The following is a 26,414-nucleotide window of genomic DNA, read 5'->3' as shown; positions in this document are numbered from 1 at the left end:
TATATATATTTTATATATATTTATACACATACAGACGCGCACACATACTATGATCAATAGTAGAAGGCTAAAGATTTAACAAAATGTGGAAGCAGCATAACACGTATAAAATGTAAGGTATTATATATAAATAAAAGTAATTTAATCAGTGTTTCAGTAGAATACACATGAATACTAGGATTAATAGTGTGAAAGAGGGCGTATTGATTGAAATGTTACCACTATTGACTTTTTTTTTATGACTGCTTTAAGTTCATTATATCGCTTTCTTTAGTATCTGAAAAATATATTTACAAAATATATATATGTTAAAGAATTAAATGATCAGCTAAACATTCGTAGAAATTTATTTGCACCTGTTTGTCTAGTACAATGACACGCCTTGTAAAAAAAATCTGTTTTCATCTTCATTAGAATAACATGGCTAACTTCATTTATGTTATCACAAGCTTATAGTTTCTTTAGTAGGTGGAGTGTCTCGTTTAAAGCGAGGGATTTTATCTGCTGTGAATCTATTTTCCAAAAATTATATAAATGACAGATTGCCAGTCTCTTATAACCATTGCTTCATATTTCCATAATTTCTCTAGGAAAATGTCCGAAGATATATGCAGGTTGTGCTTACAGAAAGGTTCGCAGAACAACTTCATCAGTCTAAATTTTGGTCAGCCATCCATAAAATCAAAGCTTTTAACATTAATACCTGAAATGGTACATAAACATTATTTACTTGATGTGTATTTTATTATTAATGTGTACATCTTATTGTAGAATTTGGATGTTATTCAAGATCCTGTTATCTGTGGTCCATGTTCAGCTGCTCTAGAAAATGCATACCAATTGAAGGTGAAGTGTTTGAGATCAGAAGAGAAAATTTGGGCACATCTAAATCGGACAATGGACATGAAATCATTCATCTCTCCTGTGAAACTAATCAACCTTTTGCCCAATGCAGATTACTTGAATCATGAAGAGATTATGGTTGAGCCAAATTTTAATTTCTATCAACACCAGGGAGATCATCGAGCTGATGTAAGGGTAAATGAAAACAAATCTTATCACAGCCTAGATGCCACAAAGCAGAATAATGTAGTTCATAACAAAGTGGAATTAAATATACCAAATGCTAAAACAATCAATCAAACTAGTAATTCTTTTGTTTGTTCCACTTGTAAACAAACATTTCCATCACAAGAGGAACTGCATATTCACATTCCAAAGCATTTAGGAACTAGGCCTTACATGTGTACCTACTGCTACAAGTGTTTTACATTGAAAAGTAACTTGCAAATACATATTAGAACTCATACACAGGATAAACCCTATGCATGTGAATATTGTTCGAAAAGTTTTACAACAAAAGGTAACTTAAAAACTCACATTCGTGTTCACACTAAAGAAAAGCCTTATGTATGCCAAATTTGTGAGAAATCTTTTATACAAAAAGTACAGCTTAACACTCATATGCTCCTACACGAAAATGATCAAATATTTGCTTGTGATATTTGTGAAAAAAATTTCTCCACTAAGGCTACTCTACAAGTTCATAAACGAATTCATGATGATATAAAGCCATATGTTTGTGACTATTGTAGTAAATCCTTCACAACCAATGGTAATTTACAAATACATGTAAGAAAACACACTGGTGAAAAACCTTATGTATGCAATTGTAGCAGATCATTTACTCAATTAGGACAACTCAAAAAACATCAACTAACTCATGAAACTAATGGAGACTTTCAAGGTTTATTGGAGAAACATCAGGAATTAATTGTAGACAAGTAATTCTTAATAATTCAGTATAATATCAGTTATCTATTATACACAACTCTAGTCAAAATCTATACTTTCAATTAACATTGTTTTTTGAATTAAGTAGATCTCAGTGTATGTATAATCAAGACGCAAGAAATCTTCATAAATTCTAGCGTCTTTCATGTCAATGATTATATATATATTCCATTACATACAAAAATTTGTTTGTACATACTATTATATATCATTTTTATTTATATATTATTATTTAATTGGGCAATCTCAATAAGATATTGCTTATTGCAATAGCGTTACTGAAAATAAAATTATTAAATTTTTTTAAAATTATTATTAGGCACTTTAATTTGTGCTACACATAGGATTATATTATATAAATATTCTTTACTCTAGAATAATATTTGTCAATATATGTTTTTGTACTATAGTTGTATTCATATTTTAAGTGCATAATATTGTAAATATTGTTTCATTGCCATTCGTGAAAATAATCATTATTGCAGGTGACATTGCTTACTTCTTATTATTTATAATAGTTTAGTAAAATATTTTATCATATACAACTTTATGGCGTTTTAATTACATTATATGTCGAAAATGTATTAATATACTTACTATCAAATATTTATATTTATCGAGAACAATATTCAACGTAAAAAAATAAATTATTTAATTATTTTTTCATAATTTATTTACACAGTAGAACTACAATGGTTGAACGTAAACCCTCTACCAGATGGATCTCTGTACACCAGACAGCTTGTTATAATCCGCCAAGTGTCTGAATACTATTCTGCTTAATCTCCATCTAAATACAACACCTCTTGGTCTGGATGTGACAACACAACGTTTCTTGCACCTGAATAATGTGGAATCTCTAGGAAAAGCATGTATTTCGGCATCTGCCATTTCTCTGATCTCCTGAGGCAGAATATCGTTTTTCCTTAAAGAATTTACACGTAATCTCATTGGGGCCATTTCTGTTGTTAATTTCCTCCGTTTTACATCGCGAATCATACGATGATCAACCCATTTCGTTCGTACTGGATTTATCTAAAATGAATTTATATTTAAATTTTTATATGCCAAGGCATATTGATAACTTACTGTTATTGATGATAACACATTTGTTAATATTGATGTGATTGGTTTTAGACCACTAAAGTTCATTGCTAATGTTTTAGGAAATTATCAGTAATATACAAAATAACCTAAAAATGTATTATTAAATAAGACACAGACTTATTAGTTTGACTTTTTTCCATGTAATAGCGGTGGCGCTATGAGCAAAAGTTAGTTAGGAAATATACCACTATACCATATGTATATACAACAAAATCTATTTTCTTCTATATTACATGATATAATTATTCTACATACATTTCTATCTTAACTAAAATAGAAATTTAATTTAATTTATGGATTTGTATCAATGATCAATTCTGTAAGAAGTCGGGCATATCAGATTGATAGATTTCAAATTATTCGAAACGGATAACTATTTAGCTGCTTATCTGTTCAGGATGAATCTTTTGAATTCTCCGAACTGTGGCTCTTGGTCACCGTAACTCATATTTTTTTACAATGTACAAACAATCGAAGGTACATAGATAAGTAAGAGAGATTTAAAGACTGACATGGATAACTATTTAGAAAAAAGCCTGTTGTTAAAACTAGGTCATACTTGATATTATTTAACTATTGATTTAGTATATGGATATAGTATATTCATCTTATATTTGTTTTAAATATTTTTTACAAATTTAAGTATTTATTAATTCTAATTATCTGGTGTGATCGTTCAATATTACATTATTTTCTGAATATGGTAGGTGTCTATGTAGTGCGGAATCTTTAATACCATATTCTGACCTAATGAACACATTATTACAGGAATATTTAATTATATTTGGTAAATGAAAAACGTGGATAGTTTGGGTTACGAGCTTCTTTATTGAATATTTACAGAAGCTGTCACAAGTAAACATGCATTTAGATGTCTAGCATTGAATAATTTAAAAGAGATACAGAGTATTCAAAGAATTCATAAAACATAAGGAAAACCAAGAAATAAATGCTCCTTCGTGCAAAATTAAAATAACAAGAAATAAAGTTATGAGAAAAACAAATATTAAATAAATATTGATAATTTAAATAAACCTAACGTGAAACTTAAAGTAAACCAAGAAGTTTTTCCTTCGAAACTCTTTGCGATGAAAGTAATTCTGCTGGAGCCATCTTGAGAATAATAAACGGTTGTTGTTGATGTAGACGTCTATATCGTCTTTGGCAGCAGACTTCGCTAAGTCTAGTTATTTCTTCTTCTGGGCCTTCTCAGCAGATTTCGTTACTTTGCCAGCAGTATCTTTGAAATTGACCGATTTTATTACACCCACGGCGACAGTTTGACGCATGTCGCGAACAGCGAAACGCCCCAAAGGAGGAAATTCCTGGAAGGACTCCACGCACATCGGCTTAGAAGGAACCAGATTGACGATAGCTGCGTCTCCAGACTTGATGGATTTCGGATCATTTTCAGTGGTTTTACCAGTACGGCGATCGCATTTCTCTTTTATCTCGGCAAACTTGCAAGCAATATGAGCAGTATGGCAATCCAACACCGGAGTATAGCCATTAGCAATTTGACCCGGATGATTCAAGACAATAACTTGAGCCATAAAATCAGATGCTCCTCTAGGCGGCGATGCCTTAGAATCTCCAGCAACGTAACCGCGTCGTAAATCCTTTACGGATACGTTTTTAACATTGAAGCCAACGTTGTCTCCAGGAACAGCTTCTTGGAGAGCTTCGTGATGCATTTCAACAGATTTAACTTCAGTAGTTAAACCAACTGGAGCGAAAGTAACCACCATCCCAGGTTTCAAAACGCCCGTCTCCACACGGCCGACTGGAACTGTTCCAATGCCTCCAATTTTGTAAACATCCTAAATATCATAAACAAATATTTACAAAAAAAATCCATCACATTAGATAGGTCCTAAATAAAATTAATTACCTGCAATGGAAGACGAAGCGGTTTCTCGGTTGGACGAGAAGGAGGTAAGATGGCATCAAGAGCCTCGATCAAAGTTTTTCCGTCCGCTTTGCCTTCTTTGCGATCAATATTCCACCCCTTGAACCATGGCATTTTATCGGTCGCTTCCAACATATTGTCGCCATGCCATCCAGAAATTGGAACAAACGCAACTGCAGCTGGGTTGTAGCCAATCTTCTTGATGTAAGAAGAAACTTCTTTCTTAATCTCCTCAAAACGAGTCTCGCTGTATGGTGGTTCAGTCGAATCCATCTTATTGACGCCAACAATCAATTGCTTGACGCCCAAAGTGAAGGCCAACAGGGCGTGTTCGCGAGTTTGGCCATTCTTGGAGATTCCAGCTTCAAATTCACCAGTACCCGCAGCGACAATCAATACCGCGCAGTCAGCCTGAGACGTGCCAGTAATCATGTTCTTAATGAAATCCCTATGACCGGGAGCATCAATAATAGTCACGTAGTACTTTGCAGTCTCAAATTTCCACAAAGCAATATCAATAGTAATACCGCGCTCACGTTCTGCTTTCAACTTATCGAGTACCCAGGCATATTTAAAGGAACCTTTACCCATTTCCTGAGCTTCCTTTTCAAATTTCTCAATCGTACGTTTATCAATGCCACCGCATTTATAGATCAAATGTCCAGTGGACGTAGACTTGCCAGAGTCCACATGACCAATGACAACGATGTTAATATGAATCTTCTCTTTACCCATTTTGCTTTTTAGTAAATTTACTGCAATAAGAAATAAATATTAGAGTAACGTCACTTGGTTGACATACAATACCGATTAAAAATATGTTGTTTATATGACTGAGACTTTTAATGATTGTCGTAGTATTGAAATACATATTAAGATTATATTAAAGTTATATGCCGGCCATTTTGTGGCGCAATTGGAAGAAATCAATATAATATAGGTTGATCACAGCTCCCGTGATTCGAAAATACCAATCTTGAATTTCCCGATGTTCACAAGATTTCTATATAGAGAATAGTAAAAAGAAGTCACGCCCAACTTTTAAAATTTTCAAACAGTATATTGCGAATGATTTCATTTTTAAAAATTTCGCAGTAACACAAACCTAGGTCAATTATTTATAAGTTAAGTACAATTGGAAATATACTAAAAACAGAAAATACTACGTATATAAATTATACGACCTTAAAATATATTTAAATATTTTATCAATTACATTTTCATGAATAGCAAAGTTTTGAAGGTTTAAATATTCAAACAATTTAAGGGCGTAAATGGAACAGTTTTTAAATAACAATTAATTGAAAATAGTTTGAAAAACAATCGGTAAGCGTAAGTACCGGTTGGTCTACCAAAATTATGGTAATGGCGAATTGTAAGCGCGAAGTATTTAATTACGCGAAATACAACGAAAAGCTTGATTGTCAGTTAATACCGTTTTCAATTGAGATAGATTTCCGTATTCATTGAGTTCGGATGGTACTGATAAAAACTGATAACGTATAGTATTTGCAGGAAAAGCAGCTAAAGCTCCACTTACCTTGAAAAGCACTGGAAGAGGGCGAGAAAAGCGAAACTTGCAACTGATGCGCAGCCTAACGGAAACGCCAGGAGTGCATCGGTATGGTGGGGACAAACTATTGATTCAGTTTATTCTCATAAACAAAAGCTATTTACAATAATGTCTTGATGAATTCCGATGTATTAAAACCTAATTTATTTGCATGCAAAATTTCAGAACGATTCGCCGATTAAATTGCTAGTAATTCAATGTTTATTTAGAATAGGGGAAGATGACAAAAAATAGCGACCAATCGGAATTCGCGATTTTATTGGCGAGAGGAAGTTGCTGTTTGCGCGGCTAGTTCAAATTTAATTATCCTGAAAGCGTCCAAGAAATCATTGCAGCAATAGAAAATACAATGAGTATATATTTTTGTTGCTTTTAATATAATTAAAAATTCAACGAATGATTGTTATATTGCAATTCATTTATGAAAATAAAACAATTATAAACAATATAACTAAGAAATATATTTAAATAAACAATTATGTACATAATAAATACAATAAATGTCCAAGTAGTAAATCCAGTATTATTGAGGTTTCGACCAAATTGGTAGATAATTGGACCAACTTTTGTCGTTCCTTGCAACCATATTAAGTTTTTGGGTTTCATCTGGGCTTAATTTTAGAATAGTATTTAATACAGGAACTAATCGTTGCCTTTCATCACCATTGCTGAGAGTAATGAACTGAAACAACGTATATTAGAAACTGGAAAATATTGTTAATTATAAGAATACCTTAAATACAACATTTTTCATATACTCCAAGTTCTCAGCATGTTTTTCACGTTCCACTGATCTTTGCTGACGGCGAATTTCTTCTTTAAGAACCTTATTCATTTGCACGTGTTTAGCAAGATCTTGCTCTGTGTCTGCCAGCAGAGCAGTCAGGTGCGTGACTTTTGACTCGTTCTCATTTAATTGTTTCTTAATGAAACTAATTTCATGCTCTTGATCACCACCTAACAATTTTTCTAATGGATGAATATTACCATTTGTACTGTCCACACTTTCTGAACCTTCACCTTCTTCTCTGGGAGTACTAGGAATGAGGAGGGTTGGAATATCAAGTGGAATATTGCTTTTTTCCAACTTGCTTTGCAATTCAATGATCTCGCGATTATGTCTTACCTCTTGTTCTGATATTTGTTGACGATAACACTGTGCAAGTGTTTCAGCATTTAACTGGAATGGAATTGTTCAATCAATCAATAATAAAGACTTTTTAAATCAGTTTACCTTTAAACTTCTGACTGCTTCGCTGTGATCTGTCATCGTTTGATAATATTTTGTATTGAGCTTTTCATATTCCTTTTTGCCATCCTCTAATTGAGTTAACAGCTCGATTTTATAACTTTCGTAATTTTCGTTTTCTTTGGATACTTTATTCAATTCGTTGGTTAATTTTTCTTGGGTTGTTCTACAAAAATAGAAATTAGTATTCTTTATTGCATCTATATTTTAATACGTACCTTAACATATCAATTTCAGCTTTGAATATGTCTACTTGAGCTCTTAAAGTTGCTGCTTCTTCAGATAGTTTTTCTTCTAGACCAACATCCCTAGATTGATTTTGCCTTAAAACACTTTGTGCCCTTACTTTATATCCTTTATATTCATTTTCAATATTGGTTAATTCATCTTCGCGTAATTCTAACTTATTCTCTAATTCCATCAACCTCTGTTCAAACCCTAAGTTTTTCCCTCTCAATAAATCCTTTTCTTCTTTCAATGAAGATACATTTTTCTGATGTTCAGCAATAATTTTCGATAATTGAGTACTTAAATCTTCATTTTCGCCACGACTAATTTCCAAAGTTTTGACAACTTCTTGAATTTTGAAGTCTTTTTCACTTAGTAAAGATTCTAAATCAATTATATTCTTTTTAAATGTATTTACCTCAATATGGCATGCACTTAATTCCATTTCTAAAGCATTTGCTTTATCTTCAAACAATCTGGTTTGATCCTTCAAAGCATTCACACTAGACTTTTGAGAATCATTCTGATTCTTTAGTTTTGTAATCAATTCATTCTTCTTTTCAAGTTTCTGTGTTAATTCTTTAATAGTTTTCTCAAAATCTTGAATTTCCAAATTTAAAACAGATTGTTTCTTACACTCATTATTAGATTCCTGAAGAGAATTTTTTGTTTTTGAATGACTCTCTCTTTCGTCTTTAAGCGCGCGATCCCTAGATTCCAATTCTACTGTCAGCTTATGTATTCTTCCTTCAAAATCTTTTTTGGCAATACTATTTGCCTCAATCTCCTTTTTTAAAGTTTGAACTTTCAAACTTACTTGCTTTTTCCAATTATTTACATTGCCCTTCTCTTTAATTAAATTTTCATTCTCTAGCTTCAATTTCATTACTATTTCTTCTTTGTCCAATAGCTGTTGCCTATCTTTTGTGAAACTTTCAATTTTCTTTAACAAGTTCTTATTGTCAGTCTTAGATGCATCCAATTCATCTTGAATTATATCGCATTGTGCTTGTATTGATTGTATAGATTTAATATTGATTCCTAACTTTTGTTGAATCTCAGATTTTTCTGTCTGTTCCCTATTTAATTCCTTGGTAAGTTCTGTCACCTTAGCCTTCAAGTTAAGAGCAAGTGCTCTTAATTTACCATATCTTTGTTCCCATGACCCATCCAGATCTTTCAATCGATTTACTTCCTCTGAATGTGAAATCGTTGATGTGGATAATGTGTCGCATTCTGCATTTTCACTAAGTTTGTCTTTGATACTTGCCACTTCAGACCTTAAATCTGCACAAGAAGTCTTGAGTTCAACGTTTTCTTTTTTCAACGATTCAATTGTATCATTATTTTCTGAAATGACTACAAAGTTTTTGTTAGCTTGGACTTCATAAACAGAAATCTTTTTCAAAATTTCATCACAATAAGCTTGCTGTTTGCTAATAGTTTCTCCTCTTTCTTTCAGTGCTTGGTTCATTTCATTCATTTCTGTCAATAGTTCAGCATTTTCACGTTTTATGCTATTGATTTTCTCCAATTCTTCACTATTTTCTTGGAGTTCATGAAGTTTTGCTTCCAGATGTTCATTCTTCTCAAATAATTTTTTATTCTCCTGCGATAATTTATATATTTCATTACCAGTTTGCTCCGCTAATTTGGATTCTGTTGATTTAGATAAATCAACTTGATTTTCAAGATGTTCAATGGCTTTTCTTAATTCTGATATTAATTTATTATTATCCTCAATTAACTTCTCATTGGATTTAACTTTCTCAATTAACTCATTTTTTATTACATTATCCTCATGGAGCTGCTTTGTAGCTGTATTTAATTTTTCTTTATTTGTTTTCATTTCATCTGAGATATTTGCATATGTTTGTTCTGCATCAGATAATTTCTTCTCAAGATGTGCTATTTCTTCATCTTTTGAAGCCTTAATTTCTTTAATTGCATTCTCATGTTCTACTTGCAGATTTTCTAATCTGCATTGAACATCATCAAACTGGAATTTTAATTCAGGGTTTTCCTTCATTGAAAGCTCTTCCTTCAATTGGACAATGTATTCATTCAATTTTGATTTCTCAATGTCATTTTCGTTAATTTCTTTGGACAATTTCTTCGTGGCTACAATAAGTTGCTCCCTCCATGATTTAACTTGTTGGTTATAACTTTTAAAATTATTAAGAATGTACTCCTTACTTTCTTTTAAATGCTTTATATCAATAGCAAACTTAATCATTTTTGCATGGTACATCTTCAATTTGCCTTTCAGTTTCTCATTTGTGTTCTGTAAATCTGTTGCTATACCACTTGAGACAATCTGATTATCATTCAACCTCTGAGACATGCATTTTACATCTTGTTGCAGTTTTTCATTTAAAGCTCGATTTTTATGAATTTCAGTATTTAAATCATCTACTAAATTTGAATGACATTCTATTTCCTTATTTTTAATATCTATTTGCTGTTGATACACTTGTATAGACTCAGCAGATTCATAAACTTTATTTTTGAAACTTTCTATTTCATTTTGCAGTTGATCTACCTCTATTTTATTGACATTGGTGTTTTCTGAAGAAACTCCTTTCAGTTGTTCATTTAGGTTTGTTATTAATACTTCTTGTTCAGTTATATTTACATTGAGACTGCTTACATTGTTTATTAACTGCTCATTTTCGTCCTTCAATTTTTGAACCTAAGAAGAAAAAAATAATTAAAATTCAGTTGAAATCTTTTAATAGACATTACCTCATTTAAACTGACACTTAGCATATTCTGTAATTCAATGATTTTCTCATTATTCGAATTATTTTGCTCCTTCTGTGGAATCTGCAGCTTTACTTCTAATTCTACTTTCATTTTTTCCAGTTCATCTATTTGTTTCTCCAGTCCATCCAAATGTGTTATTAATTGCTCATTTTCATCTGTTAAACGAGTTACTTGCCTTCTAAAGCTTTGATTCTCTGTATCCAAGTCAGAGACTTTACTTTCTGTTTCCAATAATTTATGTTCTTGCTGTTCTAAACTAGATTTCAATGTGTTATTTTGCTGCTTCAATTCATCCATACTTGTGACAAAAGCAAGCTTTTGCTGTGTTAAATTTTCAATTATCTCATCTCCAATGGTATTTTTAATCTGTTCTTTTAATTTAACGTTTTCCTCTGAAACGACATCCTTAGCTTGTTTCGCTTTTTGAGCTATAGCTAATAAATTACGGCATTTCTTAATCAAATCTTCCTTTGATAAATCCTCCAAAGCACTTTTTCTGCCACCACTCTCTATTGTAACGTCCATCGCTGTTCGGTTCCTTGTATATTTATATAACTAATAATACTATATATCTAAACAAATGTTGAACGTGGTCACTACAATCCAATATATTATTGAATCTATAAACATGTTTTAATTTATTCGACACATCAACAACAACCATTGACACCCTATTTTCTTTCTGGCTGTTTCTGACACTTGTTCAGTGCTTCTACAGTTGCACCAACCAACAATATATGAGATACTGGGAAATACAGGAAAATGATGAACATAAAAATGTAAAAAAGCATAAACCTATTTGTCTAATTATAATAAGTTTAATTCAGGTATTATTTATAGTAAATATTTGAGTAATATTTTTTAACGAAATTAGATTCTTTAATGTTGGCTGATTTGGAATTGCCTCCTAGTTGAGGTTATGTATAGTATATTTTAAAATTGAACGGCCAAGGCGACGCGGCGGCGCCAATCAAATAAATGCTTTGCAATGCCATATAGATACGTAAAAATTAGTGGTCTATTAGTGTATATTCTAGTGAAACTCGTGTGAATACCAGTGTAACTGACCAGTGGAGTTGAGATTTTTTAAAAATTTGTAAAGTTATTACCGCATGATTTTGTTGTATGTGATAACAGTTCAATTACAAAGTGCGTTACTTTTCATTTACACCGTATAAAGTTTTAATCTTAATCATTTAGGTTAAATTATAGAAACGAAACATCTTACACATAGGTAACCTTCAATTCTAACCTATTTTTAAGGTTATGTTGATAGGTACTTTTTTACATCAACTAAGTTTATTATAATTTTAGACAATGCAGAACTCACAATTTCCTGAAACTCCTCCTATATTTTCTCCAATAAATGGGAAATCTAAGCGATCTGTAAATACATTTGTTACTCCTAAGAAAGATGTCTCATTTTTATCATCAACAAGACATTCAATAACCAAAAGTTCACCACGGTAAGTTTTAAACTAATGAGGAAAATCTTAGTTTATATAGACATATTTCTTATTTTCAGCTACTCTTTGTCCCAAACAGTTACACCAAAATTTCAAAATGATAATACGAAAAGAAATGGACCTCTACTTGCTTCTACACAGTTCAATGTAAATTTAGGGTAATAGATATTATTGAAGACAAATTTTGCAATATAATTAACATTTGATTTCTTTTAGAACATACACTGATGTTAAGAGTCCAGGTCTAGCTACTCGTATTGTTCAATACAATAATGAGCAAACACCAGAATTACCAGCACCAACCCATCAATCAAAATATGGAAGCCCTGGATTGTTCCCAGTAGTTCATTTTTTTAAAAAAGGTTTGCCTGTAATTACACCCAAACAAAGTAAAGTTACAATGAAAATTGCAACACCAGGTAATTTCATTAAAACATCTGCTTCATTTGATTATAAAACATGTATTTAATTTTTAGATTCATTTTATTACAATGGAAATAGTAGTATCTTATATGATGAATCATATTCAAGTCCAAAACCTGAAGAATCTGATATAAATACTAAAAGTGTTCTAGATGCTTTGAAGGAAATTTCTAGAAAAAGAATTCATGTTACTGATGTAAGTATATTTAGAAGATTCAAAAAAAAAAATACATCAATTAATATTGTTTTAGGAATTTGATGTAGAATCAGAATCGTTGAAAAGATCGAAACGTCAGGAATATAATTTAAATGAATATAGCAAAAGAAATCGTGAAGACTCTCCAACACATTCAGAAGTAACTAGTCCAAGTTCAATGCAAAGTACTAAAAGAATGTGCATTGTTGATCCAGTTTATGCTTCAAGTACTTCATATCAAATGTTTGTAGAAAAAGGAACAAAACGAAAATCGAAAGGTATTTCATAATTTATAACAATTGAAAAGTAATATATCTAATATACGAAAATATTTTGCAGAAACTGAAGATATTATCCTGGAAAACAATCAAAAACAAATCAAATTATCCAATGCTGAGACTCAAACTTTGCCTTTGGTTGATAATACTAAAGAAAAATTGCAACATGAGGAAAATATATTAGAAGATAAAAGCAAGAAAGCTGATTTGGATAAAGAGAGAACTCTCAAAGATAAAGATGAAACAGATATAAGTGTAGTATTACAAGTATTTGATGAGGCACCATTGGAGATACACAAGAAGAACAAACTTGCAACTATTTTGGGAGCAATAACTGGCGAGAAACCTCAATTAATATCATTCGATAATGAAGAAAACGGTGCAGATAAAGATGAGGAATTAGTTTCGATTCTATCGCCAAAAAATAAATCTAAACATGACAAGCATGTTCATTTTGGAGCTAATTCCACAGCATTATTTGCTGCTACTGACGATGACTCGTCAAAGTCTAAAGAAGACAGTGAAGTTAAAATAAACAATTTTACAATGCCTCTTTCTGGTACAAAAATTGATACAAGTAATAATAGTACTGCGACAATATCAAATTTGGGTTCAACGTCTAATACTAGTAAACTATTAACAAGTTCTGTTACATCTACTAGCGGCGGTGGAGGATTTAAATTTGATTTAACATCGAAACCCAATATATCTGAAAATTCTGTTTTGAAAGTAATTGGTTCGGAGGTACCAAAATTATCATTTATGTCATCGTCAAATGGAACTGGTACATCAGTACGCAACTCAGCTATTGAATCGTTAAATAGCACTAAAACGGATTCTGCTGAACCTCTGAATGTTGCTACTTTAAATACTACTACGACTGTGAGTAAGTCAGACACAATTGTGAAACCGTTATTTGGAAGTAGTGAAACCGCAAGTTCCACAGATGAGAAAAATAAGTTTACAGTGTTCAACGCAGTTACACAAGCCCCCAAATTAGGAACAAAATCTACAACTAATATTAATTCACCTGCTACGACTAAAGCATCGATGTTCAATGCAACTCAAAGTTCTAATGTTACAAAAGGTGGATTTTCCTTTGGAACTTCGCCCAATAGTCTTCAAGCGTCATCTGCCAATCCATTTGTTAACTCTAGCACCGCACCAACTACTTTCGTTACATCTACTGGTAATACAAGTACTTCAATAGTACCGTCGATTGGTTTTGATACATTTGGAAAACAAGGAACAAATATAACCTTTGGCGCTGCTACGACGACTCCAACTTTTGGAACAGGATCAACTACAAGCACATCAAGTTTTGGAACAACAGGTTCCATTTTAGGATCTACATCAGTATCAACATTTGGTGCACAAAATATAGTAACAACAGCACAGAAAACGGCTGCAACATTTGCAGTACCTTCAACGACATTTGGAAGCACTGGTCCATTTGGAAAATCGAATGCAAGTGGCACATTCGGTCAGCCAACAAATAGTTTTGCAACAAATCCTGTCTCTAGTTTTGGTACAACATCTACAACAGGTTTTGGTGTATCGACAACGACACCAACTGTAGCCGGTTTCGGTATAACGACCACAACACCATCTGTAGCCGGTTTCGGTGTAACGACCACAAAACCTGCTGTTGGTTTTGGAGTAACTACCACAACACCTGCTGTTGGTTTTGGAGTAACTACCACAACACCTGCTGTTGCTTTTGGAGTAACTACCACAACACCAGCTGTTGGTTTTGGAGTAACGACCTCAACACCTACCATTGGATTTGGTGTTACGACCGCAGTATCAACGGTCGGTTTTGGTGTACCAACAATGACACCTACGGCCGCGTTTGCTGTACCTACTTCAACTCCTACATTCGGTTCATCTGTAAATACGAATTTTGGAGCAGTTACCGTTGCCACAACGTTTGGCTCAACAATTCCTTCTTTTTTATCACCCACTGGAAGTTCAGCAGGTTTCGGAAACACATCCACCATAACACAAAGTGGTTTCGGAGTAAATACGTCAACCACTTCAACTTTTGGCGCACCAGTAAGTTCTGCATCTGTTTTCGGTTTTGGTGGAAAGACAACTGCTGCTGCAACTACCTCTACATTCAGTTTTGGCGCAACGACAACAACTCCGTCTTTTGGTACAAATAGTACAAATACTTTTGGAGCAACAAAACCAGCTTTTGGTAATTCATTTGGTACCAATTCTGGTTTTTCTAATCCATCCACAACCCAGTCAGCAACCTTTGCATTTGGTGATAAGAAAACATTTGGAGCTCCCACACCTGCAACAACAGCTTCCACATTTGGTGGTTCACAAAATACAGCGGCACCACCAATGTTTGCTTTTGGCGGCGGAAACAATTCCGCAAATAACAATGCAAATACTTTTGGAAAACCAAGTTCGGCAGTGGCAAGTGGCAATACGTTCAATTTCAACGCTTCAAAAAATGCAGTACCAGCATCCGGTTTTACAAATAATTCAACATCTTTCGGAAACCCTACTACTACCCAGTCTAGTTTTGGCACTGCATCTACTTCATCATTTGGAAATGCAACGGCTGCATTTGGAGCCACTACTACAACAGGAGGATTTACTGCACCTAAAACTACAGTCAACACGTTTGGTTCAACAAATACACCTACATTTGGAACGACCAATGCAACTCCAGCATTTGGGACGGCTCCGCCCAGTTTTCCCGCTGCTAATAGCACTTTTGGCAGCTCTGCCGCACCAGCATTTGGAAGCGGTAATGGTTTCGGTTCTAATAATTTCAATGCTTCAACGGGATTTGGAGGTAGTGGAGATGCTGCGAAACCTCAAACTTCTGCTTTCAATAACAATTCGACAACAAATTTTGCGTTTGGTGCAAACAATAATGCACCTGCCGCGTCCCAAACAAATGCATTTGCATTTGGTGTAGCTGCCCCTCCTAAAGCAGGAGTCTTTTCATTTGGTAATACTGAAGCACCAAAGCCAGGGTCGTTTAATTTTTCTGCTGGCTCAGCTACAACAAGCTTTGGAAATAATGCAGCTCCGAATTTCGGTAGTCCAACCCCAAACTTCCAGGGTTTTAACGGAGGCGCCCCGCAATATAATGCACCTTCTCCTGGCGGTGCCATGTTTAGTATTGGAAGTGGATCGTCGACGAAACAACGGACTCAGCTGAAAGCCAAAAGGCGAACTTAATATAAGTAGTGTTGGGTCTTTTTTTATAAAAAAAAGGCAGGTAATGTATGATGTTTATTTATTTTAGGTATAATTTATTCAAAATGAATTTTAGGATCTAGTTTATAATGATTTTATTTTTATATTTATGTTATAAACCTGTTAAACTTTATTATTTGAAAATTTACATTTGAATTGTGCAGAATCAACGCAATAATCCAATTGTTCAGCTATAATGAACTACCGTACATAAAAGAATTGATCTTTTTATTTAGATTTTTATATATTATTGTCCATTTAGACATTATTATAAGTAATCAATATATAATAGAGCTTTAAAATTATGTTCAAAATTGATTTCAAATAAAATGTTATTATTTTAAAAAAAATATAATTCGTTTGTTTAAATAATGACGTTTTATTAATGTAATAAACAAAATAATAAGTATATGGGATATATTTTGTATTTGTTTATTTTACTTATTTATAATTAAAGTTTATTTCTATAAGATTTCATTTACATTTTAAGATCGATTAAATTCTATACATATATGTATTTTTGTAAATATGTGACGCAGGCATGATCTTATAATTTTAAGGCATTTTTGTGTGTGCTGGAGTAGAAAATAATTTACGAAACGTAAATGATATGATGTGATATTTACTGTTAATGTTAATTTCATGCTTGCAGATGCATACATTGTATTTAAGAGGGTTATTTTACGATTGAAAGAAATGTTTCTCTATAATTTGCTTTTAAAAATGAAGGTATTTTATTTAAACTAAGCATATATTCGTTTTTTTCTAATCCAAACCATCATATTCCTCACCATATATTTCTCTCTTATTGATAATCTTATTTTGCGTGATTATCATTCGCTCAGCGCATTGTATAATAATGGTACTACTATTACTATCAATGACCTTCCAAGTCAATGTGACTTTCTCGACCGAGTTTAGTTGCTTTACCAAATTACGTTCATCCATTGAATCAATTCAGTCTTAATCCAGTCTTCGTGTTGCTTGGTTATTACAATCCCCAAGACCGAGTATCTTCATCATGTCTGAAAGGTATATCTAATATAATTATATTTTGATGATACATTGATATCTAATAGAGCACACAATTTGGAGATTGTTAATAAATTATATTAAATAGTGATTGTATAGTTGTATACAAATCATAAATTGATTTTGAAAATTGGTTGCATTTTAAAGAACTAAAATATTTTATAAATTTTACCCTATTCTAACCAAACATATTCCTTTTACATTTAACAATGTATGAAAATGTTTGTTATCAGTCTGATTTTTAAATATTTACATTGACAATATTTAACTTAATATTTATTATTATTTAATATAACGAAATATATTACTGATGTTAACCGTCAAAATGGCCCAAAAATAATTACTTTCATTCACTTTCAAGTAATTATTATTTTTGTTCCAATTTAACGGTTAAGATGGTGTATCAAAAGAAAGGACAATTAATCCTTTCACCTTGATCTAAAAGTAGGACATTGATCTAGTTCATAATTTATTGCATAAAATTATTGTTATTTAGGTTAATTATCTACAAGAATAACGATTTTATCGCAACAATCGTGATCAACGATTTTGCAACGTATCAGTATGAATCATATAATGGTTAGCAAAACGAATATAAATTTATTCTTGCAATTTTGAATTGTCAATGCAATTCAAACAAAATTAAAGTTGATTTAATTAAGAAATGATTCAACTAAATTGAAAGATTTTCTAGAAAAGATCTTATAATCTTTAAATTCTGTGAACTTTGTTTGCAAAGTTTAATTATTTGTATTACATATTATATTTTTTCTTGTTACATAGAGTTGGAGATATCGCCCTGATAGGATTGGCTGTAATGGGCCAAAATCTTATCCTTAATATGGCCGATCATGGATTTACTGTTGTGGCTTATAATCGTTCGGTGGAAAAGGTACATGCTTTTTTAGCCAACGAAGCCAAAGGCAACAGTAATGTAGTTGGCGCCGAATCAATTAAAGAACTAGTATCGAAATTGAAAACGCCGAGGCGTGTCATGATGTTGGTGAAGGCAGGAAGCGCGGTCGACAGCTTCATTGAGCAACTGCTTCCTCATCTGGAGAAAAACGATATTATCATCGATGGCGGCAATTCAGAGTACGTTGATACGCAAAGGAGATGTAAGGAATTGGCGAACAAAGGAATTATGTTCGTTGGGTCGGGCGTGTCCGGAGGCGAAGAAGGTGCAAGGTATGGACCGTCCCTCATGCCCGGAGGCGATGAAGCTGCGTGGGAACATATTAAACCAATTTTCCAGAGTATTTGCGCTAAAGCCGATGATCAGCCCTGTTGCGATTGGGTTGGATCTGATGGTGCTGGTCACTTTGTTAAAATGGTCCACAATGGAATTGAGTATGGTGATATGCAGTTGATCTGCGAAATCTACCACATGATGTTGGCTATTGGAATCGATCAGGAGGAGATGGCACAGACCTTTGCCGATTGGAATAAAGGCGAACTAGATAGTTTCTTGATTGATATCACTAAGGATATATTGAAGTACAAAGATAACGATGGAAAGTACTTATTGCCGAAAATCAGAGATGCTGCAGGTCAAAAGGGAACCGGAAAATGGACGGCGATTTCTGCTTTGAATTACGGTGTTCCTGTTACGCTAATTGGCGAGGCAGTATTCAGCAGATGTCTTTCTGCGCTAAAAGAAGAGCGCGTCGTTGCGAGCAAGCAGTTGCCAGGACCGAAACCGGTGTTCTCTGGTGACAAGAAGAAATTTTTAGAAGATTTACGACAAGCCTTGTACGCTAGCAAGATTGTATCGTATGCTCAAGGTTTCATGTTACTGCGCGAAGCTGCTGCACAGTACAACTGGAAATTGGATTACGGTTCAATTGCATTGATGTGGAGAGGCGGTTGCATCATCAGATCGGTCTTCCTCGGGCAGATCAAAGCTGCGTTTGATAAAGATTCAAATCTAAAATCGCTTTTGTTGGCTCCCTTCTTTTTGGATGCTATTGGCAAGGCTCAGTCTGGTTGGCGTAACGTAATTTGTAGCGCTGTTAATTTAGGTAATTATATAAATGAGTGCATTGGAACATAGAGATTATATCAATATTACTTACAGGTGTCCCCACACCAGCTTTGAACAGCGCATTATCATTTTATGATGGCTACCGTTGCGACAGATTGCCTGCCAATTTGTTGCAAGCCCAGAGGGATTACTTCGGTGCCCACACTTACGAAATTTTAGGCCAAGAAGGCAAATTCGTTCACACCAATTGGACAGGACACGGAGGAAACGTGTCTGCTACAACATACGATGCATGAAATCTACAACTGTATATTTATTTATTCCTATTTTTCGCTATTTATACAAAATAAATGTTGAAACAAAAATATTTTTATTAAATTTATTCATCCAGTATAAAAAAAATATTCCAGTAGGTAAATATACAATATTTGTAGATATAAAAGAAACGGACCACAACCGATTTATTCATAAAACCAATAAAGGAAAACGGTCATCTCAAAATAACAATTGAAATAAACAAATACAAGTCACCGAATTAATTGTTTGCTTATGTGATGATAAGTATATAAAAAGTAATAACAATTAGTAAAAACATCGTAACATAAATGCAGCACAGCTATACTTTAGTTACAGTTAATAACATTTTCAAGCAGCAATTTTCCTAACCATGTAATTCAAAATACCTCCATTCTTATAATACAACAAATCTACCTCAGTGTCAAATCGCAAAACCACATCAAACTGTTTTCCAGTGTTGGTTGTGACTTGCACGTTCTGGCCAGGTTTTAAATCAGTGGATAAATGGATGTTGTAATCTTCCTTGCCAGTTAATCCCAAAGTTTCGGCATTTTGACCTTCTAAGAACTGCAATGGAACAATACCCATGCCCACCAAATTGGAACGATGGATACGTTCGAATGATTCGGCGATCACGGCTCTAACTCCCTACAAATAGAAATAAAATAATTAAAAACGAAATTATATGTATAAGTAATTCAGTAAGTACCAGAAGATATGGTCCTTTAGCGGCCCAATCTCGACTAGATCCAGATCCATAGTCTTTTCCGCAAATCAATATCAATGATGTGTTGTCACGAGCATACCGTTCGGCGCAATCGAATACATCCATCTGCGATTTAAATAAATAAATAATAAATAATTATTATTAAGATAATAAAGAATTATTTACTTCTTCGTTAGTGGGAAGATACATTGTCCTTGGTCCAGGTTTGCCCAAGAATTTGTTAACCAAACGAATGTTGGCGAACGTTCCCCTGGCCATAATTGCGTCATTTCCTCTGCGAGAGCCATATGAATTAAATTCCCTAGGGCTTAAACCTCTTTGTGCTAAGAATCTGGCAGCGGGACTAGTTCTGCCAATCGAACCTGCTGGACTAATATGATCCGTGGTGACAGAATCTCCCAAGAACAATAATACTTTGGCACCGTTAATTGGCTTACTGATTGGCAAGTCCTTGGTCATACCTACAATTTAATTTGATTAATTAATTGCTCGACGATGAACTCAGTTAGAATTACCATCGAAGAATGGTGGTCTTTTGATGTAAGTAGATTCATTGGACCAGGGATACAATTGACCAGCTGGAGCGTTGAGGCTTTGCCAACTCGCAGATCCAGTCTCAATTTTAGCATACACTTCTTGGAACATTGCTGGAATTACATGTTTTTGTTCGACAGTTTGAATGTCAGCTCTGGTTGGCCAAATGTCTCTCAAGAATACTGGACTTCCGTCTGGTTTCTTCCCAAGAGGTTCAACTTCAAAGTCAATATCGACGGTGCCAGCAATTGCATAAGCAAGGACAAGCAAAGGACTGGCCAAATAATTGGCTCTCGTGTTCGGATGGATGCGACCTTCGAAGTTACGATTACCAGAGAGGACACCGCAGCACACTAAATCATTCGATTCAATTGCGTTGACGATGTTTTCGTCGATGCTACCACTATTGCCGATACAGGTCATGCACCCATATCCTACAATATCGAAGCCCAATTTCTCAAGAGCGGGTATCACTCCAGATTCCTTCAGATAGTAGGTGACCACCCCAGAACCAGGCGAAAGACTGGTTTTGATGTACGGTGCGACTGTAAGACCAGCGGCGACGGCATTCTTTGCTAGCAGACCTGCACCGAGCATAACACTAGGATTGCTCGTATTTGTACAAGAAGTGATTGCAGCAATTATGACGCTGCCATGGCCAATTGAATATTGTTTTCCATTGTGCATGAATTTTGCTGTGGTATTCAATTTGTTGTTTGGCAATCCAAATCCTTTGAAGCCAACCTAATAAATGTAATGAAAATATTACTAAAGAACACATAATATTGCGACATGATTCTACATTAATTTTGATGTATTTTCTGATTTCCTTTTATATACTTATTTAAAACTGTTGTAAAAATATTATATGATGAGTAAATTATAATCAATCAATTCTTGTGTATTTATATTATTTCACATAAGTAATTATTTATGTAAATGTTCTAAGAATAAGATGATAAATAATATTCATTTTCAAGGTATTGTTTAGATTCAAATCTATCTAGTAGATGGTAGAAAGTGTTTGTCTGAAATACGTATTATAGAGAATTAAAAAGCAATTATTGCTAACTGCGCCAAGGCTATTAGCTTAACTAGCACAAATATTCCAATAGAAATTTAACAATAGGTGATTATGGTTTTGAGAAACTAGATTAATTTTGAAAACAAAATTAGATAAATGATAAGTAGAATACTTTTTCAACTGAGGTTTATATATTATTTCCAATAAAACGTTATATGATTCAAAATAAAAATAATATAATAAATACAAATCACAACAAATAATATTCTTTAGTTCTCGCTATTTGACTCTAATGGCTTCTAATTGAAATATTTGTTTTCTACATGAACTGACTGATATATAAATACTCATTTTCTTGAACAATAGAAATATTTTATGAAATAATAAAGAATCAACTTAGTTGTTTGATAAAACAATATGCTATACTTATTCCCAATGTTTTCTTTTCAATATTACATCATTAAGAAATAATTTTTGTCACAATTGTTACGTATACAATAAATGCTACATTACTACTTACTATTTGATTCTATGTAGTAAAGACAGAGGAGATGAACTCTTTGATTTTTTTTTGTAGATACTTGAATTATTAATGGACATTATTTTGTAAATATTAATAAAATATACATTTTATCAAATATGTCAACAGTAAAAGAAATGGTTTTATCGATAAATATTTGCTTTCTCTTCTACAAATATTCAAAATATTTTAGTCTGGCGCAAATTATATTTTAATTGCACGAGGAGCCCTCATTATCCGATTCCCCCACCCACAAGGGCAGTAAGCCCTTACGGGTAGAATTTTAGGTATAAATACTCGACAATATTTTGTAATCATCAGTTCCATCCGGCATTTCAATCGGTTCATTTGTGAAAACTACAGTCTAGTATTATTCTTCTTTGGTGATCTAACTATATGAGTGATATTAAAATCATAAAGCTAGATTCAGCAAAGGAAAATGTATTTGACCATTCAACTTCAAGGGTAAATATGTATAAAACATAGTGAATACTTGTGATTAAGGAACTATCGGTGTGATTTGAATTTTAAGAACCATATCACAGCCCATAGTTGCCTACTTGCAGTTATTTCAAATCATCACTTCTTCTGTATGGATTAATTATAATATCGTATTTTTATTTATATGATTTTATGGTTGGATATACCATTCTCAGTTGATGCTTCATATTTAGACATCACTGGGTATAGTTTGTCCCACAATAATATCAACATTCTTCAAAACTGTTTCTCTCTTATGGTAAACTTAAGATGTTTTTTGCCATGGTTATGTACTTTTTAATAATCATCACCGGGTAAAAATCATCCTGAAGTTACCTTGACTCTACGCATATATTGTTACCTTATTGCTTAAGCATTTGTTGAAATCATCCTTCATCTCCGAGACCGATACGCGATCGTTAGGCCTCTTTGGTCCACTCACTGAAGAGACCACAGTGGACAAATCTAATCCAACAGATTGGCTGAAGATCGGCTCGAATTCTCCGGATTCATAATCCCTTAACTGTCCGGTAGCCTGCAGATAAGCTTCAATCATCTTTACTTGATCCTCGGGACGATCTAAAATTTTAAATGTAAATAAATATTTATGTATTATTTGATATGTTGTGTTATTACTAGTTTGCCTAAGATACTTCAAGGAGTATTTATCAACAGGGAAAAATCCAACAGTCGCGCCATATTCCGGACACATATTGGCAATGGTAGCACGATCAGCTATCGAAAGAGCTGCAACACCAGGGCCATAAAACTCCACGAATTTACCAACAACACCCAATTGACGTAAATGCTGTAAAATCATTGTAAGCATTATTCAGCATATATTTGGATTTTATGAAGAATATACTTTTGTAATGGTGAGAACAAGATCAGTGGACGTTATGTATGGACCCAAACTTCCGTGAAGACGGTATCCAACAACCTGTGGAAGCAACATGCTTATTGCTTGTCCCAACATAACAGCCTCAGCTTCAATACCACCAACACCCCAACCAAGAACACCTAATCCATTGATCATAGTCGTGTGAGAATCAGTTCCGACCTAAAAAATGTTCGTTTATTAATAATTTTCTAAATAGCAAACAGAACATTCTACATACAACTGTGTCTGGGTATAAAACTGAATCTTCTTGTCCAGAAAATACGACCCTAGCCAAGTATTCCAAATTGACCTGATGGACTATTCCACTACCAGGTGGAACAATCAACATGTTATTAAAAGCTTTAGCACCCCACTAAATCAAAACAAATAAATAAATATAATCTATCAATAATAAATAATTTAAAATTTCAACCTTCAAAAACATAAACCTCTCTTTATTCCTTTCAAACTCAAGATCTTGATTCTTTTGCAAAGCATCCGAAGATCTGACAAAATCCACTTGAACAGAATGATCAATAACTAAATCAGCTGGACAGATTGGATTGATTTTTTCTGGATCCCCACCAAGAGATTTCACAGCATCTCTCATGGCAGCAAAATCAACAACAGCAGGAACTCCAGTGAAATCCTACATTGAAAAACATAATAAATAAATACTGATTACAAACAGTATTCATTCATATCTACCTGGAGGATAACCCTAGCTGGCTTAAAAGCAACTTCGATGGCATCTTCTTTTGCTTGATTCTGTTCCCAGTTGAAGATGTTCTCAACATCACCTTTGGTTACTTGGAAATTATCACAATTACGCACTGCTGATTCCAATAAAGCTCTTATGGAATAGGGTAATCGATCTAAAAAGAAATAACATTTAATACAATATGCTTAGTTTGTATTTCCTTCAATGTCATGTTTATTGCTACTTATCAAATGAAATTCATAAATAAGTCATGAGTATTATTATAACCTTTTGAATTGTTCACTGCTGATGATTTGAAAGTTTTGCATTTGAATAGTCATTCTATTTACATTAATCAATGTGGTTTTTTTTTTCATTATCTTGAATAACATAAATAACTGATCCTGCTTACATAATTATGACATTAACGTGCAATTAAAAAGAATGCAGTAATTATAACGAAATATTTAATAAAATCTGTATTAGAAATAAACTTACTGTATTGTTCCCCCAATGCAGCCAGGTCAAAATATTTATATTGTTTTCCATTGACTTCTAGCGTTTTCAAGAGATTGTTGAATGGATTTGTACCTGAGAATAGATAAGGTTAAAAATCTTCTTCCAACTAAAATCAACAACTAAATACAGATTTCGTTCTTCTTTGTCTTTTTTCTTTCACTTTCTTTTTTTATATTTTCCAATCAATTTGGTTTTATTGAAAACGCGCAGTTTATTTACGAAAGCAGGAATACTCACCAGCCATAGTTGGAGTATGTGCGATCACGTAGCCACACTGAAATTTAAATTTTCCAAGTCACCTCAGCAAGTCGTACACCGCACACGGACAAGTTGGGACTGCAATCAGCTGTTTGGAGCTGGCCTGCCTTTGCCTTTCGATATACAATGTAAAAATACCAATCTAAATATGATTTGGTAATATATATATATATATGGAACGCGATATATATCGTTGTATTCCGAATGTTATCTCATCGTCAATTTGTAACTCGCTAATATTAAATTGTTTATCTCCGGAATCTTCTTATTGCAAAAGAAACCTTGAACTCTCAACATTTTCTTGATTAGAAAAAAAAAATGGAAAAACTTGCATCTCTTCACATCAAAATCATTTCATATATAAGGGTTATATAATTTCTAAACAACAACTAAGAATTTTGCATATTTTATTTTTACTAAAAAAAAAACTGTATTTGTTAATGTGACAACGAAAAATAAATTGTTCTTATATTGCATATGCATATTTTATCATATGTTACTAGAATGAAACAGTTTACCTGAACGAGAATAATAATTACATGATTTAATATTATTAATTAATTACGACGGACTAACAAAAGTTTTTCAATATTCAAATATTACAAATTGAGTTACAAACATTAAAAATCTATTCGAAAATCATCTAAATAATGATTAGAAAATATGTTGCAATTGTGTAGGAGAAATCTACATTGTATACGAAGAAACATTATTTATTTACGTAATTCAATTAACACATAATTTTATGAATCAATGATTAAAATGTTATATTTTCAAATAATATTGTGTTTAAAAGCTTTTGACGTGTCCTATATATACAGTTCCGTTTCGTTACTACAAAAGCCGTCGCAAATCGAATCGGCGTAAAATGATCCCATATTTACAGTGAGGTAACTATAGGGTTTAGTTCTATATAAGTGTAAAATCAGCAATTAATAAGCGTTATTTCACAGCGGCGTTATTGTGAATCGGCGTAAATCGAATCGGCGATAAACGACGTTTACCTGTATTTATAATTGAGAAATATTAATTAATCCTAATAATATTTGTATTTATTTAAAAGTTTAAATCATATGCACCATAAAATCTATCATTATTGATTACATTTTGGGTAGTGTTAATAATATACTTCTCCAAGAAATCTCCACTTTCAATTCCATTGACAAAAAAAATGATTTAAAACAATTATTTGGTTTGTATTGTGTTTAATTTGATAACTTGACTGAAGATGTGTAGATGTGAATGATT

The 26,414-nt window shown here is 33.0% G+C and overlaps 7 protein-coding genes across 12 annotated transcripts; 3 read left to right on the top strand and 4 right to left on the bottom strand.

Annotated features, from left to right (window-relative positions):
- Window positions 1–37: 37 nt before the first annotated feature.
- Window positions 38–2,066, top strand: LOC108562756 (zinc finger protein 32-like). Of its 4 annotated transcripts, none has more exons than XM_017921191.1 (3): window positions 38–112; window positions 591–711; window positions 772–2,066. In XM_017921191.1, exons 1-3 carry the CDS (start codon window positions 84–86, stop codon window positions 1,786–1,788), a joined length of 1,167 nt encoding a protein of 388 aa, XP_017776680.1. In that variant the 5' UTR covers window positions 38–83; the 3' UTR covers window positions 1,789–2,066. The 4 variants fall into 4 exon arrangements, with proteins under 4 accessions (XP_017776680.1, XP_017776696.1, XP_017776687.1 ...); XM_017921207.1 differs by having other exon boundaries at window positions 47–112; window positions 628–711; window positions 772–2,063; XM_017921198.1 differs by having other exon boundaries at window positions 102–117; window positions 772–2,065.
- A 383-nt stretch (window positions 2,067–2,449) lies between these two features.
- LOC108562821 (28S ribosomal protein S14, mitochondrial) lies at window positions 2,450–3,045 on the bottom strand. The gene is made up of 2 exons (XM_017921286.1): window positions 2,884–3,045; window positions 2,450–2,829 (listed from the first exon to the last, which is right to left on the bottom strand). Exons 1-2 carry the CDS (start codon window positions 2,944–2,946, stop codon window positions 2,506–2,508), a joined length of 387 nt encoding a protein of 128 aa, XP_017776775.1. The 5' UTR covers window positions 2,947–3,045; the 3' UTR covers window positions 2,450–2,505.
- A 661-nt stretch (window positions 3,046–3,706) lies between these two features.
- LOC108562812 (elongation factor 1-alpha-like) lies at window positions 3,707–6,425 on the bottom strand. Its single transcript, XM_017921276.1, has 3 exons — window positions 6,351–6,425; window positions 4,793–5,565; window positions 3,707–4,721 (listed from the first exon to the last, which is right to left on the bottom strand). The coding sequence occupies exons 2-3, from the start codon at window positions 5,543–5,545 to the stop codon at window positions 4,089–4,091; spliced, it is 1,386 nt and encodes a 461-aa protein (XP_017776765.1). The 5' UTR covers window positions 5,546–5,565; window positions 6,351–6,425; the 3' UTR covers window positions 3,707–4,088.
- A 442-nt stretch (window positions 6,426–6,867) lies between these two features.
- Window positions 6,868–11,343, bottom strand: LOC108562791 (GRIP and coiled-coil domain-containing protein 2). The gene is made up of 5 exons (XM_017921232.1): window positions 10,606–11,343; window positions 7,851–10,552; window positions 7,618–7,798; window positions 7,117–7,563; window positions 6,868–7,065 (listed from the first exon to the last, which is right to left on the bottom strand). The coding sequence occupies exons 1-5, from the start codon at window positions 11,149–11,151 to the stop codon at window positions 6,907–6,909; spliced, it is 4,035 nt and encodes a 1,344-aa protein (XP_017776721.1). The 5' UTR covers window positions 11,152–11,343; the 3' UTR covers window positions 6,868–6,906.
- Window positions 11,344–11,553: 210 nt separating this feature from the next.
- LOC108562802 (nuclear pore complex protein DDB_G0274915-like) lies at window positions 11,554–16,277 on the top strand. Of its 3 annotated transcripts, XM_017921260.1 has the most exons (8): window positions 11,554–11,860; window positions 11,941–12,092; window positions 12,152–12,250; window positions 12,309–12,511; window positions 12,569–12,711; window positions 12,767–12,989; window positions 13,051–14,286; window positions 14,323–16,277. In XM_017921260.1, exons 2-8 carry the CDS (start codon window positions 11,944–11,946, stop codon window positions 16,191–16,193), a joined length of 3,924 nt encoding a protein of 1,307 aa, XP_017776749.1. In that variant the 5' UTR covers window positions 11,554–11,860; window positions 11,941–11,943; the 3' UTR covers window positions 16,194–16,277. The 3 variants fall into 3 exon arrangements, with proteins under 3 accessions (XP_017776749.1, XP_017776729.1, XP_017776738.1); XM_017921240.1 differs by having other exon boundaries at window positions 13,051–16,277; XM_017921249.1 differs by having other exon boundaries at window positions 11,554–11,889; window positions 13,051–16,277.
- A 791-nt stretch (window positions 16,278–17,068) lies between these two features.
- LOC108562864 (6-phosphogluconate dehydrogenase, decarboxylating) lies at window positions 17,069–19,586 on the top strand. Its single transcript, XM_017921358.1, has 3 exons — window positions 17,069–17,243; window positions 18,027–19,264; window positions 19,321–19,586. Exons 1-3 carry the CDS (start codon window positions 17,233–17,235, stop codon window positions 19,521–19,523), a joined length of 1,452 nt encoding a protein of 483 aa, XP_017776847.1. The 5' UTR covers window positions 17,069–17,232; the 3' UTR covers window positions 19,524–19,586.
- Window positions 19,587–19,664: 78 nt separating this feature from the next.
- LOC108562873 (cytoplasmic aconitate hydratase-like) lies at window positions 19,665–25,387 on the bottom strand. Its single transcript, XM_017921370.1, has 12 exons — window positions 25,146–25,387; window positions 24,888–24,980; window positions 24,398–24,564; window positions 24,123–24,338; window positions 23,928–24,062; window positions 23,675–23,869; window positions 23,446–23,617; window positions 23,171–23,388; window positions 20,767–21,529; window positions 20,417–20,712; window positions 20,234–20,356; window positions 19,665–20,172 (listed from the first exon to the last, which is right to left on the bottom strand). The coding sequence occupies exons 1-12, from the start codon at window positions 25,150–25,152 to the stop codon at window positions 19,873–19,875; spliced, it is 2,685 nt and encodes an 894-aa protein (XP_017776859.1). The 5' UTR covers window positions 25,153–25,387; the 3' UTR covers window positions 19,665–19,872.
- Between the last annotated feature and the right edge of the window lie 1,027 nt (window positions 25,388–26,414).

This window comes from Nicrophorus vespilloides, unplaced genomic scaffold, assembly GCF_001412225.1.
Source record: "Nicrophorus vespilloides isolate i.1.1-1 unplaced genomic scaffold, Nicve_v1.0, whole genome shotgun sequence".
NCBI classification, from domain to species: Eukaryota; Metazoa; Arthropoda; class Insecta; order Coleoptera; family Silphidae; genus Nicrophorus; species Nicrophorus vespilloides.
Note: the sequence above shows the minus strand (reverse complement) of the source record. Positions and strands in the feature narration are given on the sequence as shown.

What these genes read in the sequence shown, in the direction of transcription:
- LOC108562756 (XM_017921182.1), top strand. Translation starts at nt 535, where the DNA reads ATGACAGATTGCCAGTCTCTTATAACCATTGCTTCATATTTCCATAAT. An exon ending in TAACATTAATACCTGAAATG is followed by an intron (nt 712 to 771) that starts GTACATAAACAT and finishes ATCTTATTGTAG; the next exon opens with AATTTGGATGTTATTCAAGA.
- LOC108562821 (XM_017921286.1), bottom strand. Translation starts at nt 2,946, where the DNA reads ATGAACTTTAGTGGTCTAAAACCAATCACATCAATATTAACAAATGTG. An exon ending in ATGTGTTATCATCAATAACA is followed by an intron (nt 2,830 to 2,883) that starts GTAAGTTATCAA and finishes AATTCATTTTAG; the next exon opens with ATAAATCCAGTACGAACGAA.
- LOC108562812 (XM_017921276.1), bottom strand. Translation starts at nt 5,545, where the DNA reads ATGGGTAAAGAGAAGATTCATATTAACATCGTTGTCATTGGTCATGTG. An exon ending in CGCTTCGTCTTCCATTGCAG is followed by an intron (nt 4,722 to 4,792) that starts GTAATTAATTTT and finishes TATGATATTTAG; the next exon opens with GATGTTTACAAAATTGGAGG.
- LOC108562791 (XM_017921232.1), bottom strand. Translation starts at nt 11,151, where the DNA reads ATGGACGTTACAATAGAGAGTGGTGGCAGAAAAAGTGCTTTGGAGGAT. An exon ending in TAAGTGTCAGTTTAAATGAG is followed by an intron (nt 10,553 to 10,605) that starts GTAATGTCTATT and finishes TTTTCTTCTTAG; the next exon opens with GTTCAAAAATTGAAGGACGA. An exon ending in TGAAAAATGTTGTATTTAAG is followed by an intron (nt 7,066 to 7,116) that starts GTATTCTTATAA and finishes ACGTTGTTTCAG; the next exon opens with TTCATTACTCTCAGCAATGG.
- LOC108562802 (XM_017921240.1), top strand. Translation starts at nt 11,944, where the DNA reads ATGCAGAACTCACAATTTCCTGAAACTCCTCCTATATTTTCTCCAATA. An exon ending in ATAACCAAAAGTTCACCACG is followed by an intron (nt 12,093 to 12,151) that starts GTAAGTTTTAAA and finishes TCTTATTTTCAG; the next exon opens with CTACTCTTTGTCCCAAACAG. An exon ending in CAGTTCAATGTAAATTTAGG is followed by an intron (nt 12,251 to 12,308) that starts GTAATAGATATT and finishes GATTTCTTTTAG; the next exon opens with AACATACACTGATGTTAAGA.
- LOC108562864 (XM_017921358.1), top strand. An exon ending in TTGTAGCGCTGTTAATTTAG is followed by an intron (nt 19,265 to 19,320) that starts GTAATTATATAA and finishes TATTACTTACAG; the next exon opens with GTGTCCCCACACCAGCTTTG.
- LOC108562873 (XM_017921370.1), bottom strand. An exon ending in TTTTATACCCAGACACAGTT is followed by an intron (nt 23,870 to 23,927) that starts GTATGTAGAATG and finishes AACATTTTTTAG; the next exon opens with GTCGGAACTGATTCTCACAC. An exon ending in CTAAAGGACCATATCTTCTG is followed by an intron (nt 20,173 to 20,233) that starts GTACTTACTGAA and finishes TTCTATTTGTAG; the next exon opens with GGAGTTAGAGCCGTGATCGC.